The 16,865-nt window shown below is 35.8% G+C and overlaps 2 protein-coding genes across 2 annotated transcripts; one reads left to right on the plus strand and one right to left on the minus strand.

Moving 5' to 3' along the window:
* Positions 1–1,592: 1,592 nt before the first annotated feature.
* LOC125678662 (GTP-binding protein 4-like) lies at positions 1,593–3,672 on the minus strand. The gene has a single exon (XM_048917271.2). It carries the CDS (start codon positions 3,612–3,614, stop codon positions 1,704–1,706), a length of 1,911 nt encoding a protein of 636 aa, XP_048773228.1. The 5' UTR covers positions 3,615–3,672; the 3' UTR covers positions 1,593–1,703.
* Positions 3,673–4,075: 403 nt separating this feature from the next.
* Positions 4,076–13,368, plus strand: LOC125678668 (uncharacterized). The gene is made up of 5 exons (XM_048917281.2): positions 4,076–4,338; positions 7,960–8,118; positions 10,142–10,223; positions 11,216–11,400; positions 12,707–13,368. Exons 1-5 carry the CDS (start codon positions 4,336–4,338, stop codon positions 12,794–12,796), a joined length of 519 nt encoding a protein of 172 aa, XP_048773238.1. The 5' UTR covers positions 4,076–4,335; the 3' UTR covers positions 12,797–13,368.
* Positions 13,369–16,865: the final 3,497 nt, after the last annotated feature.

Genomic DNA, 16,865 nt, shown 5'->3' on the forward strand with positions numbered 1-16,865 from the left:
AGCAATAATTGATTTGATGCGCACATCAATTGAATTACACGTATGGATAAATTTGTGTGCAAGATATCAAATAATTATAAATATCATCAAATACTTGAGTCTATGTTAAGTTGGCACTCCCTGTGTAAGTTGTTCGTTTTCGATAACATTGAATAGTAAACACAGCAGCAATGTCAGCTAAAATATTGACCACCATCAAGCCGAGCATTACCGGTACTTCCATTTGCAACACATGAATAAAATGCCCTGGCTTAAAAACTGTGACAGGGGCTAGAAAGGCAAACCAAGAGTTCTGCGTGTAAAATATTTCCCCCCAAAAATTGACTAAGTACAACCTGAACTTTTTTTAAACATCAAAGAAAACTGGAAAATTGTTGGGAATCACATTGTATGCAATATGCACATCTTCAATAGCTTGAAAACTGTTAGAAGGGTTAAATGGACAAACCATGTACCCACTTTAATATTTCCTCAAAACTGATGAAGTTAAACAACCTGTTATTTTCTCAAAAATATATATTTAAGAAAATCAAAATCCTTGCCATATCAAGTACTCTTGTCAAAAAAAGAAGGCCCCTGTGACATTTGAAAATTGTGGGAGGAGTTAAGACAGATGCATCATGCACCCTCCATATAACAAGATCAAACGGCCAACCTCCTCCAATGAGAGGTGGAAATACATCAGAATTGCAACATAATCTAAAGTGACCACAAAGTAATTACTAGTAATAAATGGTACCTTTGTTGTTCCTTAAAAGACAATTGTTAATTATTCTTCCAATACCTGTATAATTTTCCAGATTATCAATGGGAAACTAAAAATATAACTCTTTCTTGTAGGTCAAGGAATTCCACACAATGTTTGCATAGTTCCATCTGTAGCATCAAAAAGTGAAGGTAACAGTGATCAAACTCATAAATTCTACAGGAATACATAACTGATAGTGGGACAACATGGACCCCTGGAAACACCAGAGGTGGGATCAGGTGCACAGGAGGAGTAAAAATCTCCTGTCGACCAGCATGTTTTTAATTTTTGTAGACTATACATACATGGAACTTTAGCTTTTGCAGTGTTGGCCAATGGGCAGTGCATTACCTAGATAGAATGTTCCATCCTTAAAATGATAAAGTCCTATGGACCCGATTTAGAGACACAGATGGATTATTCTAACTATAATAGCATTATCCAAAGGTTCAGGTATTTGTGACACAAAATCCAAATCATGGCCTCTTGAATGATTAAGTATAGACTTATGTTAATTTTTATCAATATGTACAAATGCATATGAACATATTAGACATCCTGGGCAACAATGATTGATTAAATGTATAGTTTAACATCCCTCGAGAATCTTTCATCACCATTGCCAGTGAAGGACTGCAAAATTTAGGCCTATGCTCAGCACTTCTGGCTTTTGAGCAAGGAGGGATCTTTATTGTGCCACAACTGCTGTGACGTGGAACCTCAGTTTTTGCAGTCTCATGCAAAGGACCGCACCATTCAGTCGCCTCTTATGACAAGCAAGGGGTATTAAGGACCTATTCTAACCCAGATTTCCACAGGATTCATAAAATAAAGATAATATAAATGGCTCTTAACAACTTTAATACAGTACCAAACTTCACAATAATATCAGAACCTGATGTTTAAACATTCAAGAAAACTACTCATAATCAGTTTATCTAAGAAGTGCATCATTTTATCGCCTATCAGTTTTTCCTCCTTTGCGTTTTCCAGCAAAAAGATGTTTGGGTTTCATGTTCAAAATGACACGATCACCCTCTCCCTTTTTAGCTTCACGATTTCGTGGCACTTGAGCCTTCCTGCCAATGGTCTTCACTTTCTTGGCCATCTTGGAATCCCGGACTCCTGACTGATCACGAGGTGTTTTGCTCATTGATCGACTCCTGGATCTTGGTTTGTCTACATCCATGGATTCTTCCCTCTTTCGTTTCAAGGCTTTTCTGCTCTTGCTTCTAGATCGCATTTGGTTGAGATGTGTGTCCTCATCTGAGTCCATTTCTATGCCAAGAGCTCCCAGCTCTCTATTCATTTTCTTTGTGCTCATTTTCATTCTCGGTAATCTGGGTTTCTCTATCCTCTTCTTTTCTTTGGACTCCAGCATTATTAGGTTTTTTTTCTCTCTGATCTTCCGGGCTGTTTTTCTAACTTCTTGCATCTCCTCATCCTCTTCCTCACTGTCATTGTCATAATATCCAGCTTGTTCTCTCATTTCTTCTTCCTTTTCTAATTCATCCAATTTCTTCATGATTTCGGGATCAATAAAGTCTGCCACATTATGGCCCTGCCAGATTTCAGGTACAACATCATACTTTTCTTCTTCATTTTCCAGATCCCAGTGTTTTCTCAAATCAAGGATGTACTCATCTCCTTCTTCCATTTCAATATCTCTTTCCAGTTTTCGCTTGGATTTCACATCTGTGTCCATGGTTTTCTTTATATTCAGTACAGCTTCTGGGATACACGGGGGTCTATCCTTGTTATCACGCTTTGCTGGCATTGCGACATGAAGTCGGTTCATTACATCATTTACTTTCTTTCCTCTAATTTTACTGTCAATTCTGTACTGAAGCAATTTTTCACAAGCCTTGATTTTAACATCCATAACACCTTCCTCTGTCAGTGTGCTCATGGGTAGAACAGGAATTTCATTTTCTTCAAACACTTGAAATTGCTCTGCCTTTTCTGTAGGCAGATCTTCAATGCGAATGACATCAATCTTGTTGGTACAAATGATCAGTGGTTTATTTACAAAGAGTGGTTTTATGTTACTGAAAAGTTCTATCTGTTGTTCTATGGAATATCCACACTGTTCAGAAAGATCCATGACGTACAGGACAGCTGCACGAAGATGGGCCAGAGCTGTAATGGCCTGCATTTCAATGGTATTTCTGTCTTCCAAGGAATGGTCCAGAATTCCTGGTGTATCAATCACTTGCCATCGAAGATATTTGTAATCAGTGTGACCCACATACAACGATTTAGTGGTAAAGGCATAAGGCTGAACTTCTACATCAGCCCGAGTGATCTTGTTGATGAAACTTGATTTGCCAACATTTGGAAAACCGCAGATCAACAAGGTGCGGGTGTTTGGATCAATGGAAGGCAGACGCGACAAATGCTGGCGGACTTGCTCCAAATATTCCAAGCTCTGCTTCTGGCGTTTCATAATAGTGCACATTCTACCCATGGCTGCTTTCTTTAGTTGTTTACATCTGTAGAGAGAGTCTCCATATTTGAGAAGGCGGCAGTAATCTTTGGAGACATTGTCAATCAAATGCCTGGCTGTGTTGATCTGACCCAATGCAAGTTTGTAATGATCTTTGTCATACAAAACATTCATTAAATCCGCATAAAAGGGGTGAACATCTTCGAGTTTCGGGAAATCTGTTATGATTTGAGTCAACTTGTCATGAAAAGTTTGCTGTGTAAACTTCACTTTTCGCATATAAAACGTCCGAATTCTGCTGATTTTGTAATGTTTATGCACCACAGTTGGAGTTTTCCTTTGGGTCTTCGATAACACAATGTCCACAAAATCCTTTGCAGGAGGAACGACCGTAATTTTCTTAAAATTGTAGTGAGCCATTCTGTCTGATATTCCTTCGATCACATGTGGACATAAAAAGGAAGTGACGAAATGTTTTGATCAGGATAATAGAAAAGCTTGCATCTGATGCATAAAGATAAAGCACCATTGTGATCAAGTTTTCAGAAATAAAACTTTTAAAAATGATAATAATTTCACAAATATCAACTAAAATAAAAAAAATTCTACATTACTTTCTATCTGAATAAGTCTTCAAATATCATTCTTAATTTTTAATGTTCAACTATTGCATTGGAGAAACTATTTACAGGAAATTGTATTTTTCCCCATAATGTTTACACTTTTATGATTTTATTTTCTTCTGAATTCGCTAAAATATTTCTATCTACGCAAAATAAATCACTAGGCCTATCATATGTTTATCATAATACAAAGCATAACGTAACACTCTGCATATACTACTTAACTATAACAAAGCCAGAGCTGAGTCTACTCAAAGAACAAATATATATTAAATTGAATTGAATTAAATAGGAGATTCAGGGATCTTTGAAGTATCAATATTATATGGATACCTCCACATGCCATGGATACCTGAAACGCACGTGATTTCGGAACAACAGTGGTGTACTGTAATATGCATTCCTATTCTCACTGATGTTTGAAAACATTCCTTTTAGTGTAATTAGCTACCATATTTACTGCAGTGCTTTCATCCGGGCATTTTAAGCGGTTCGTCTCGAAGATCAACAAACCAGACATGGTAATAACTCAATAATTATGCTTATTTTAATTAATTCACGCAATTAAATCTTTTGCTATGAACTGTCTATACTAGTAGAAAACATTTGAGTAATCTTGGTTTTTAATGTTCATTGAAAATAATGGCACTGACAAACAACGAAAATATACAAAACGGTGCGCATTGAAAGTGCGTGTTTTCACTTGCGTTTTTGGTCAACTTCAAAGTCGTTTGAAATAAAGATGCAAGTAAATCATCTAACGGTTGTCAGTTTTCATGCATTTTCTTGAGTGACACTATTCCATATCTTGTCATTTTGTTCTCTTTTTTTTTTTTAATTTGGAAATAAAAATTTCAGAGTGATAAAAAATGTGAATAGGCCTATACGATATTCTCCTTGAAAATCTATTTCATTGAATTTTGTATTAGTTTAGTAATCAGTAAGTCTAAATCCAATGAAAACAACAACAACAGACATTTAAGGCTTGAAATAGATAATGAAAAACTGGACCACACAACCCATATACAAAATTTATTGATGTTGGGCGCTACTTATTAGGGTTGTATAATAATACCGATATTAGGGCCTTTTCAATATGTATCCTTACTTTAAACATGGGTTTACTTGTCCTCGATGTGTTATACAAACCTGTAGGTTTAATCCGTCTTTTCTGTTTTTACTCATTGGTTATCAAAAGTGTCTAGAAGGGACAAAAAGAAACAACAACAAAAAACAAATATTGTGCAATTGATGATGTGGAAGCATTCTCAGCTCAGCTGGATTATTTGACTGATGCTGTTACCAAATCTTGCAACAATCTATCATTATTCGTGTTTGGATTCACTTTTAACTAGGAATTAATGTGCACCGTGACAGTCTGCCGTTCACTTGAAATAAGTAATTTGACGGTTAAACTAACTTTCTATTACTATGAGTACTGCATTGCTTACTGTCCAGGTATATTAATCCCAAAATAAATACATACAGTCACTAAATTTTGCATTCAAATGATGGCTTTAATATTACTTCACAGTGAAGAGTTACTATATACCTGTGACTCTCGATGGCTCGAACTTCGATCTCTCGAAGTTCTTGGTCTCTCGAAGTGAAATCATGGTCCCGATTTTTTTCTCTATATAACAAAGTAAATTTACTATCGATCTCTCGAAGTGAAGTTGGGTCCCGTAAAACACATTTCATTGTTTTTCACTCTCGATGTCTCGAAGTGGTGGTAGCGTATACCCACCGTTACCCAAGCGTGTAATAATTTCCGCTCCGGTGCTCCTTTGTGGAGGTGACACACTTGAGTATGTAATTGGCTAATTGGTCAGTTTACACCTTGCTCTGGGGTTTTGAGTCATGATTATTAAAATTATATATAATTCGAATATGAATAAAATCTATAATTTGTTTTGATGTGACGATGAGAGAGTAAGCTTTATACATGCTTTAGAGATCTACAAACTGTTAAATTTCTCGAGTTTGTTGTTTTTGTGTAAAGTTACTCTAAAACATTGTTTTACTCATTCGTTAGAATTTTCGTTTTGGGTAAAGTGACATAACATTGTGCTCTGTTTGGTTTGCGATAGTAAAGGGTCATCGGAACTTGGTTTTGTATGCCTTTCTAAGCATGATTAAAGAACAAATAAATACATTAACTTTGAAATGTTTTTTTATTAATGCAAAATAAGGTTTTTTATTTTGATATCAAAGTACCTGACGAATATGAAGGAAAACATGTCAAAACGATATCATATGATCTTGTTGGTATACATTTCCGGTTACTGTAAAATCTGAACCATACCGGCGGACCTTCAATTTACGAATTTCGATCTCGAGAACTCTCGATTTCTCGAAGTTTTATCAAGGTCCCTTGAACTTCGAGTTATCAAGAGTCACCTGTATTCTTTTTTGGCTCACCTGAGCCGAAGGCTCAAGTGAGCTTTTCTGATCAAAATTTGTCTGTTGTCTGTCGTCGTAAGCTTTTCACATTTTCATCTTCTCAAGAACCATTGGGCCAATTATAACCAAATTTGGCCAAAAGCATCCTTGGGTAAAGGGCTTTCAAATTTGTTCAGATAAAGGGCCATGCCCCCTTCAAAGGGGAGATAATAACAAAAATGCAAAAATAGGGTGGGGTCATTTAAAAATCTTCTCAAGAACTGCTGTGGTGGCCGAGAGGTTAGAGCGTTCACCCCGCATGCGGAAGGCCGGGGTTTGAATCCCGACCGCGACAGACCTAAGTCATTATAACAGGTAGTGACAGTTCCATCGCCAAACGCTCGGCATAAGATGTGAATGTCACGGGTCCTCGTAGATGACCTTAAAAACGGATGAACCGTGTCACAGTAGGTGTGGCACGCTAAAGAACCCTCACTGCTCAATGGCCGTGGGCGCCGAGCATAGGTCTAAATTTGAAGCCCTTCACCGATCTTGGTGACGTCTCCATATGAGTGAAATATTCTCGAGCGAGACATTAAGCAAGATACAATCAATCAATCTCAAGAACCACTTGGCCAGAGGAGCTAAAGTTTTCATGAAAGCTTCCTGACATAGTGCAGATTCAAGTTTGTTCAAATCATGGCCCCCCGGGGGTAGGTTGGGGCCACAATTGGGGATCAAAGTTTTACATGAGAATGATTAGAGAAAATCTTTAAAAATCATCTTCTCAAGAACCAGTGAGCCAGAAGAGCTGAGATTTACATGAAAGCTTCCTGACATAGTGCAGATTCAAGTTTGTAAAAATCATAGCCTCCAGGGATAGGTTGGGGCCACAATACAGACTAAGGTTTCACATTCAAATATATATGGAAAGTCTTTAGATATGGGCCAAGGTGACTCAGGTGAGCGATGTGGCCCATGGGCCTCTTGTTTTTAGTGATATGCAGTAGCTTGATAAACTTGATATTCTTTCAAGTAATCAATCATAGTGATCTTTTAGAAATATACACTCTTCAACTGATTTGCAGTATACATGTATACAATTGAATAATGTATATCTTGTAGATTATCTGATGGATGTTTGATGTTATAATTCCATGCAAACATTTTTATCAATCACATGGTAACATCATCGTCAGATACTCATGGTTGATTTTGCTTTCTTCCTCTCTCCATCACCCGTGGGTCCATTCATACCAATGTGCTTGTTAATATCATGAATAATGATTTAAATTTACTGTCCAATCAGATTAATCATGATAGGGAATTAGGAATGGAATTCTTCTGTTTTTAAAGGTAGTATTACCGGGTACTTTAACCTCATCACCACAGCAATATTGTCTTACTAAAGTGCATTTAGAGGGACTTACTGATTGGAGAAATTAATTTAAGTCTACCATGATCAACCAATAAAATTGCATCATTGATTATTGATGAGAACAAGCAAATGATATGAATGGATCCACAGGTGGTGGAGAGAGAAATGAAGCATAGTCAAACATGGGTATCCAAATTAAGATGGGTAACATACAAGTATATAGTGAACATTCATTCAGGTTCTTTGTGATAAAGTGTTTAGTTGAACTTGTTCATAACTAGGAACCGCCATACACTGCATATACAAAAAACACTGGGGTGTTCATTATGGTTTATATTTATTATAACACTCACATAGATTGAAAACGAATTGGTTATTTCAGGCATCATATGGTAAGAAGACAACTTTAGCGGGAGGTGGAGCTCGCAAGAAGGGCGGACCCAAACCAGAACTGACAGATGAACAGAGACAGGAAATCCGAGAAGCTTTCGATTTGTTTGACACAGATGGCTCTGGTACAATAGATGCTAAGGAATTAAAGGTGGGTGTTGTATTAGTCTTATGGTCTTTATTAGTTTCAGAAATTAAGTTACTAGCAAACAGATGTAGGGAGTTTGAAATGGCTTAGGATAGTATCATAAACTGTAAACAAGCATAACCTAAGAATAATTTTGTAAACCAAGTAACTTTCATGTTACAACTGAAATTAACCCTTACTATGCTATTCGCAGCTTAAGCCGCACTGACTTTTTTGTCCATTGCTGCTGATCGCGGCATATGTCGTTTTTGTATAGACGTAAATAAAGCATTGCACTGCAATCGCTAGATGTTCGGAACAACTCGGCAATTATCCTTAACCTATAGATATATGAATCAGGTTGGTCTTGCGCTTGAAATAATGAAAACTTTTATATAAATGTTAAACAGAAAAATAACTTAGACGAAGTGACAAAAAAACAATGACACACAATCATGGCGGAAAGTGAAAAAGAATAGGACATCGATGATGACTTAATGCAATTATTACAAGATTCCGGTGATGAGAGCGACTTTGAAGGGTTCGGGTCTGAAGATATATCAAATATTATTGAAGTCGTAAGAGAAATAGACTTTGATCAATCAGTGAAGGATATAAATGTTCGCGAAGATGAAGAGTTTGGTTGGACTCGTTATGATTCAATGCCGTCTTGTGCTCCATTTACAGGGACGCCAGGGCTAAACACACCGATTACAGAGAATCCTGAACCTATTGATTTTTTTAACATGCTATATATTTATTTATTTATTTAGCAAGATATGTAGTATACATAAACATGATAAAAGCATACGAATCAGAAAAACAGCAGGAAAAAACAAGCACGTTTTCTTGTAAAATTCATTTATTTTCTTCACCTGGTTTACCTATATTTACCTGTTACAAAGGTGTAAAATGACATTATTTTTTTTTACCATTTTATATTCTGCAATTCACACTAACTATAAAAGGCATCACTAAGGCAATATTTCTTCAATAAAACAATTTCAAACATATTTTGTCATATTTTTAAACTTTACCTGTGTTTTACCTGTAAACACAGGTGTAAGATTTTAAATCATAAAGTTTAAAAGTAGATATTTGGAAAGATGGTAATCTGTAGAACAATTTTCATAGGTAAAGTTTTTCTGTATCTTGAAAAATGAAAAAGTTATTACAGTTTAAAAATGATTCATCAATTTTGTCTTCTGAAACAACAAGAATGCAGCAGCAGCAGCAGCCAGTATAGTAATTATATAAGTAGCGTAGTAAGGGTTAAAGTATTTACTATTTTTATGGCCATATTTTCTGCTTTGCAAAAAAATGAAAAGATGTGCAGAATTTCATAAGAAAATGTAGACTTTCTAATTATACTGTTACATGCCACTATACAAAGAAATAATTTATGTAATGAATGAATAGGAAGTAGGTTTAGTTTTAACAGACAAATTAAACTACACTCTATAATCATGTCTCCCTTCTTCCAGGGGGAGACATATTGTTTTTGTACTTTCTGTCCATCCGTCCGTCTGTCACAAAATCTTGTGAACGCTTTTCATCCTATTCGGCTTATCTAATAGATTTGAAACTTTGTACAATGCTTCATTGCCATTTGTAGAAATGCATATTCTTGGGACAGGAGGATCCAATTCTTTTCCTAAAGGTTTTAGTGGATCTAAGAGGGGTGGAGGATGTTAAAATAGCTTGTGAACACTTCTTCTCTTATATGGCTTATCTGATAAACTTGAAATTTTGTACAATACATCAATGCCATTTGCAAATGTGCGTATTGTAGGTATAGGAGGATCCAATTTTTATCCTTATAGTTAAAGTGGTTTGAGGGGTGGAGGGTGTAAAATAGTTTGTGAACACTTCTATATGGCTTATCAGAGTTCATAATGCCTGTGTTTTAGCTCATGCTTTTTTCTCCATACCATGCAGTACATTAAGGGGAGGAGGTTTCATTTGGAGCACTTCTGATTTGGGAAACCGGGGGAGACATTTGTTTTTCATAAAAACAAATTTCAGTTCTTCGTATGTTTTCCTACAGGTAGCAATGAGGGCTCTTGGGTTTGAACCAAAGAAAGAAGAAATCAAGAAGATGATAGCTGATATTGACAAAGAAGGATCTGGTATTGATTATTCATATTTCATTATAATATTTCCTGTTTTTGCAATGTATGATAGACAGGCAATTGCAATGTTCACAATTTGTGAATTACAGGATCACTCAAATGGTGATAAATTCAATTGTAGATAAAGTTAAAAGTACACAGTATTATAAATTGTGGAGAGTGAAGGACATTTGCATGACTTTACTTGTATTTGGTACATGTATCAGATATTTTTGCTGCTTTGCCAGTGATTTACGTAAACGTAATAAAATTTGCAAATGAAATGGACATGTTCAAGTGGGAAATGAAAAATATTTGCCCCATGGAATTAAATTAGTTAATTAAATTAAAAACTTTAACAACTAAACATATTGGCCATAGTAATTATCCCCTTGCAAATCATTGTGAGAGGGGATAGTAATGGGTCCATGTGTAGGTTAGTGTGTTTGAAACACTGAGCTCGTAGACACTCTAGAGGCTGCATTTTTTGCTCTTTTAATTTGATACTTACAGCTTTGTTATCAAGATAGGAAGAACTCTATTGATTTTGGGATCAAAGGTCAAGGTCACTAGGAGACTTATTATAAAAAGCTTGTAGACATTTAGAGGCCGCATTTTTTGCTCAATTGATTTGATAAATCTCATATAGCTTTGTGATTTTGAAGGGAAAAACTCTATTGATTCTGGTCAAAGATCAAAGGCACTGAATAGAAAAAGCCTACATTGCAGAACTCTTGTTTTTAAAGGAAAGATATATGATTTTAAAAATGTTTAATCCAATGTTTTCTATGTACTATTAGGCTCCGCTAAAATGTCCAATTTTCCTTCAACCAATTATTGTTTGGCACAAATGTCCCCCAGTTTCATGCAATTGTCTTGTGCTGATCACAGAATGTGAATTTATTAGTTTTATTGTTTGTTTTTGAAGAACCTCAAATACTGTAATTGTTATGAATGCATGCATAATAATGTAGCATTATCTGGGACTTGAATGAAAATTCTTTTTTCAGGTACTATTGACTACAATGACTTCCAAAATATCATGACACAAAAAATGAGTGAAAAAGATTTAAAAGAAGAAATTCAGAAAGCTTTTCGGCTGTTTGATGATGATGACACAGGCAAGATCTCTTTCAAGAACTTGAAGAGGGTGTCCAAAGAATTAGGAGAAAATCTAACAGATGAAGAACTTCAAGTATGTTATTGTCTTTTCTATCAACCGAGGCAAATGTTGTAAAACTAGATGTAACGTCAAGGAACATAAAGACTTCATATGTTTCTACACCTGTCATTTTCAACATTATTACGTCCTGGATTATAGTGGAAATAATAGAATCCTTCATTAGTACGAGTGTGGGAATAGGGAAATTCCACCGATGGGACAAGATTCACAGTCTAGGACGAGGCTTTGCTAAGTCCTTGACAGCGAATCTTGTTCCAGAGGTGGAATTTCCCTATCCCACACGAGTAAATAATGAAGGATTATTTTTCTCACATTTTACCTACAGTTTAGTGCATAAATTTAGGAGCTTTGAGAAAATTCTAAATTATCAAAATCCTCATTTGAACTTCAATGCAAAAAGTAATTAGATAGGCAGAAAGAGCATACCCAAAAATGGGTTACACTGTAAGTGTACCAAGGTTCCGGAAAGCTATACTACTTCAAAATTTAAAGAAAACAATGCCAAATATTTTTGCTTCATTTTGTTATGTAAATCTGGATAGTCTTTCAGGAGAAAGTGTATTAGTTCTCATAGCTTCAAATGATAACTAATGTGTTCTGAGAACAGCAGGTGAATACAGTAACTATAATGTTGTGAGACTTTATTACGAATTTGCTGTCACATGACCATTTGCTTGGCATATACATGTGCCAGTGTATTGGTGTAAATCAAATGGTTAATATTGACTTGAATTTTCCTTAGAAACTGAAAATATTGAGTGAAGAGGGATAAACTGTTATAGATATTTAGATACAGCTCAATCAGATCATCAGAATTTATGTCGCAAATGTAGAGCATTACTGGCTAAAGATTATTCCAAACACATTATGATGTGGAAAAGCCCACAATCCAAATTCTGAAGGTTAAAGAAGATGCTGCCCCAAAGTAACATGCTGTTAATTTAATGAAGGGCTGAACCACTGCAGTTTGTAGAAATATAAACACTACCACATTTTTATTCATTTCTAGAATGTCGCCATTTAAATTTTTGTGATAAGAAATTGATAGTGTAGATTTCTCTTTTGGATTTCTGCTATTAAAGAAATAGCAACAAAATTTATGAACTGATTGAAGTGATGAACTATTCTAATTTTTGTTTCACTCATAAGTTGGAACCCTATGAAAAGCATGCAGTCATATGACTGGTAGCCAGGGAACAAGAAATCAGTCCCACTGTCATAATGTAATAACCCGGGATTCTTAACCTTAAAGCAAACACAGAAACATTCTACTCCTCAGCGCATAAAAATATTTGACAATATTACGATCTATTTACAGGAAATGATTGATGAAGCAGATCGGGATGGAGATGGTGAAATCAATGAACAAGAATTCCTGAAGATCATGAAGAAAACAAGTCTTTACTAACCACCACTAGACTGTTCAATCTCAAACATTCAAAGCCACATTCTCATTGGTTGTGTGGGACCACAGAAAGGCACCAAGTTGAATGAGTGAGAATTCTTTCTTGTTTTGAGTGAATGGATGAATGAAAAAGAGGAGTGGGTGATAAACTGTAGATTATTTATGCATTACAGGTGAAAATTCAGATATTTATTGTGAATAGAGTGACAATAATGAACAGCCCTTTCAATGTTTTACATTTAATGTTTCAGACAATCCAAAGTACCTCAATAGTTCCAACATTGTGCTCCTTTGTTCTCATTTCAGTTTTTGTTATGATAGGTATTTTGTCTTCTGTTTTATGCTAGAAAAAAACATCAATTGAAGAGAGTGTTCAATAGAATTTCTTGAATAACTTATATGCTGAACACTGATAATTAAAATCTGACATTATATGTATATATGTGTGTGTACAATATTTAGATCTGATTCAGAGAAGCATTTATCTCCGTCTGTTTTAGTTGTTTGTTTTGTGAACTCGTAGTAATTTTTGAAATATCAGATATTGCCATGAAATAAACTATTTAATGCCTCCATTTTGTTTTGACTTTGAATCCAAATGATCGAGACACAAAATTACCCTAAAACTTGACTGGATTGGAGGTTGTGCAATATAAGATGTGAAATATTCACATATTTTGGCACCAAAGCATTTGAGATTTTAACTCTTCTGAGCCAAAGGTTCAAAGAGCTAATCATATGGCCATATGTCTGGCGTGCGGTGTGCGTCAACGTTTTGGGAAAAGGGCTATATCTCAAGAACCCCTAGGCCAAATTTGTCACAGGGTATCCTTGGCCCAAGGGCTTTCATTTGTACTAAAACTAGGGTTTAACAAGGGAGATAATTAGGAAAATGCAAACAAAAGTACATGTAGTGGTTGCTAAAAAATCTTCTCAAGAACCACTGGGCAAATTATCACCAAACTTATGCATAAGGATGAGGATAGGTTGAAGATAAAAAATTGTTCCAAGGCATAATCCTTGGGCCAAGGGTGTGGTCTCAAGGCAAGGTCGCTTCAAACCACATGTTGTCCCCTCAATATCTTGAGAACCATTCACTTGACGATAATGATATTTCATACGTGGGTTGGTTATGAGTAGAAGAGGATCCCTATTGTTTTTCAGGTCAAAGGTCAAGGTCAATCTACTCTGGACATAGTAATATAATGTCCGTTCAATATCTTGAGAACCCTTTGCTTGACAGTCATTAAACTTGGTACACTTGTACATCCTAAGGAGTAGATGACCCCCTATTGATTTTGAGGTCATATGGTCAAGGGTTAAACTGGACATAGGAATATACTGCCCATTCAATGTCTAGAGAACCTCTTGCTTGACAGACATCAAACTTGGTACACCGGCACATCTTCAGAAGATGACCCTTATTGATTTTGAGGTCACATGGTCAAGGGTCAAACCGGACATAGGAATATACTGTGCGTTCAATATCTTGAGAACCCTTTGTTTGACGGACATCAAACTTGGTACACTGGTACGTCTTCAGAAGAAGATGACCCCTATTGATTTTGAGGTCATATGGTCAAGGGTCAAACTGGACATTGGAATACACTGTCAGCTCAATATCTTGAGAACCCTTTGCTTGACAGACATCAAACTTGGTATACTGGTACAACTTCAGGAGACGATGACCCCTATTGATTTTGAGGTCACATGGTCAAGGGTCAACTGGACATAGTAATATACTGTCCACTCAATATCTTGATAACCCTTTGCTTGACAGACATCAAATTTAGTACACTGGCACATCTTCAGGAGACGATGACCCCTAATGATTTTGAGGTCAATGGTTGAACTGGACATAGTAATATATTGTCTCTTATATTTCAAGAATTATTTGCTTGATTGACACCAAACTTGGTACACTGGTATCTAACATAAGGAGTAGATGACCCCTATTGATTTTTAGGTCACATGGTCAATCCACTCTTGACATAGGAAGATATTGTCTGCTCAATATTTTGAATTGATGATACTATTATCAATTAAATGATGTGTGTGTGTATAACCCTTTTCAATTTTGCACCATATTTTTTTTTACAAACATCTCTTGTTAAAAGTTTATTTCACCAATGCATTGGAACTTGGCCATATGATCTTAGTATTCAGGTTATGCCATACTGTTTGAATATGAAACAAACCTTCCTGATTAGTGCAATTTGTGTTCCCTGAGCATATATTTTGAACCTGGCAAATATGCTTGGTTAGATACATATTGTCTGCTCATCAGCAACCTTTGGGCCTAGTATGAATTTGCAATTTATCTTTCCCCAATAAGGTTATATTTTAAACAAATAACTCTGAACAAATTACCTTGGTTTAGGGGCCATGACACATTGTCTGTTCATAACAATTGTGTTAGGTTAATGAGCTTCTAACCCCCATTTATACATTCAGTTATTGCAATCTTTTTTTTCTCAAGTGACCTTCATCTTGGCCAAATGACCTTAGTTCAGAGTCATTAACACATTTTCATAACAACTGTTGTGCCAAATATCAGCCTCTAATCTCCCTTCATTACTAAGTAGAACAAATGAAATGAAGATGGGCAAACAGCACTGACACATACTCCACCTCTAGAAGTTCAGCTGTGACAATTTTTAAAATATCATGCATATGCATTTTTCTATTAAAAGCAGAGTTGTATTGGATGGGTGTCCAGCCTGGGCGGGCGGCATCCACAATTAGCTTGTCCGGTTTCTAACTTTCATATTTTTTGGTGCATCTTTGTAAGACTTACATAACATGATCACATCCAAAAGAGGAAGGTTCCTATTTATTTTGAGGTCAAAAACTCAAAGGTCACTTTGTCACTAAATGCCATAGATTTGAGTTTGTCCGGTCTCCAACTTTCATACTACTAGGGACATCTTTGTGAAACTTACATAACATGATCACATCCAAAAGAGGAAGGTTCCTATTTATTTTGAGGTCAAGGTCACTAAATGTCATAGATTTGAGCTTGTCCGGGTTTTAACTTTCATACTACTTAATTGGTGCGTCTTTGTCAGACTTGCATATTTTGATCACATCCAAAAGAGAAAGGTTCCTATTTATTTTGAGGTCAAAGGTCAAGGTCTCTTTTTCACTATATACTGTAGATTTGAGCTTGCCTCCAACTTTTATACATGTACTTGCCTGTGCATGTTTATCAGACTTCAAATCCTGATGACATTCAAGATTCATGTTGCTTTTGAAATCCAAAGGTCAAGGTCATTATCACACTAAATATCTATTGCGGCCATTCAAAGCTTCATACTTATAAACTATATTAAATATGTGCATGTTTTTACTTCGTGAATGCAAGTGTGCATAATTTTCCAAACTGCAACTCGGCCATACACATCTTTGATGCGTTTTAGCGATTTTTTTTCATTACATTTTACTTTCATCAGATTTTTAATTTGTTAATTTACTATCCCCTCGGAATTCATTGTGAGAGGGGATATAGCAACAGGGCTGTGTGTGTGGGGGGGGGGGGGGGGGTGAGTTTGTAAACACTCTACAGGACACATGTTTTGCTTGATTAGATCAATCACATGTAGCTTTGTTATCAAGAGAGAATGAACCCTTTTAATTTTGGGGCCAAAAGGTCAAAGTCACTATGGGACTTCAAAGAAAAAGTTTATAGACACTCATGCACTGCAAGGCAACAAATTTTTGCATAAAAAGCCCAGGAGCATACAGAATAATTTTCAAGATTTAATGTTTTTCAATCTAGTTGATGTGTGTTCAGGAATGGAAAAGAATTTCAAGAAACAATGTATTTTCATAACATGTAGCAAAAGTCCCCCACCCTAGCACTAAAATTTCTGACCCACTGGCCAATGAATTTCATCATTTGGGTAGAAGCATCTGTCCAGGTGTCAAGAATATGATTTTAACAGAAATAATACATTTTTATTCTACAATCATAAACCTTCACTCTAGACCAGAACCTTTAACCAACACAGTTTGGTAGAGGCCTCTTTGCTGGTCATGACTTCAATGTTCAGGTATCAAAAAATAATCAAAA

The sequence above is a fragment of the Ostrea edulis genome, chromosome 2 (genome assembly GCF_947568905.1).
Source record: "Ostrea edulis chromosome 2, xbOstEdul1.1, whole genome shotgun sequence".
Taxonomy (NCBI): Eukaryota; Metazoa; Mollusca; class Bivalvia; order Ostreida; family Ostreidae; genus Ostrea; species Ostrea edulis.

Coding starts and splice junctions, on each gene's coding strand:
- LOC125678662 (XM_048917271.2), bottom strand. CDS start 3,614: ATGGCTCACTACAATTTTAAGAAAATTACGGTCGTTCCTCCTGCAAAG.
- LOC125678668 (XM_048917281.2), top strand. Junction 8,119..10,141: donor TAGATGCTAAGGAATTAAAG/GTGGGTGTTGTA, acceptor GTTTTCCTACAG/GTAGCAATGAGGGCTCTTGG. Junction 11,401..12,706: donor TAACAGATGAAGAACTTCAA/GTATGTTATTGT, acceptor ATCTATTTACAG/GAAATGATTGATGAAGCAGA.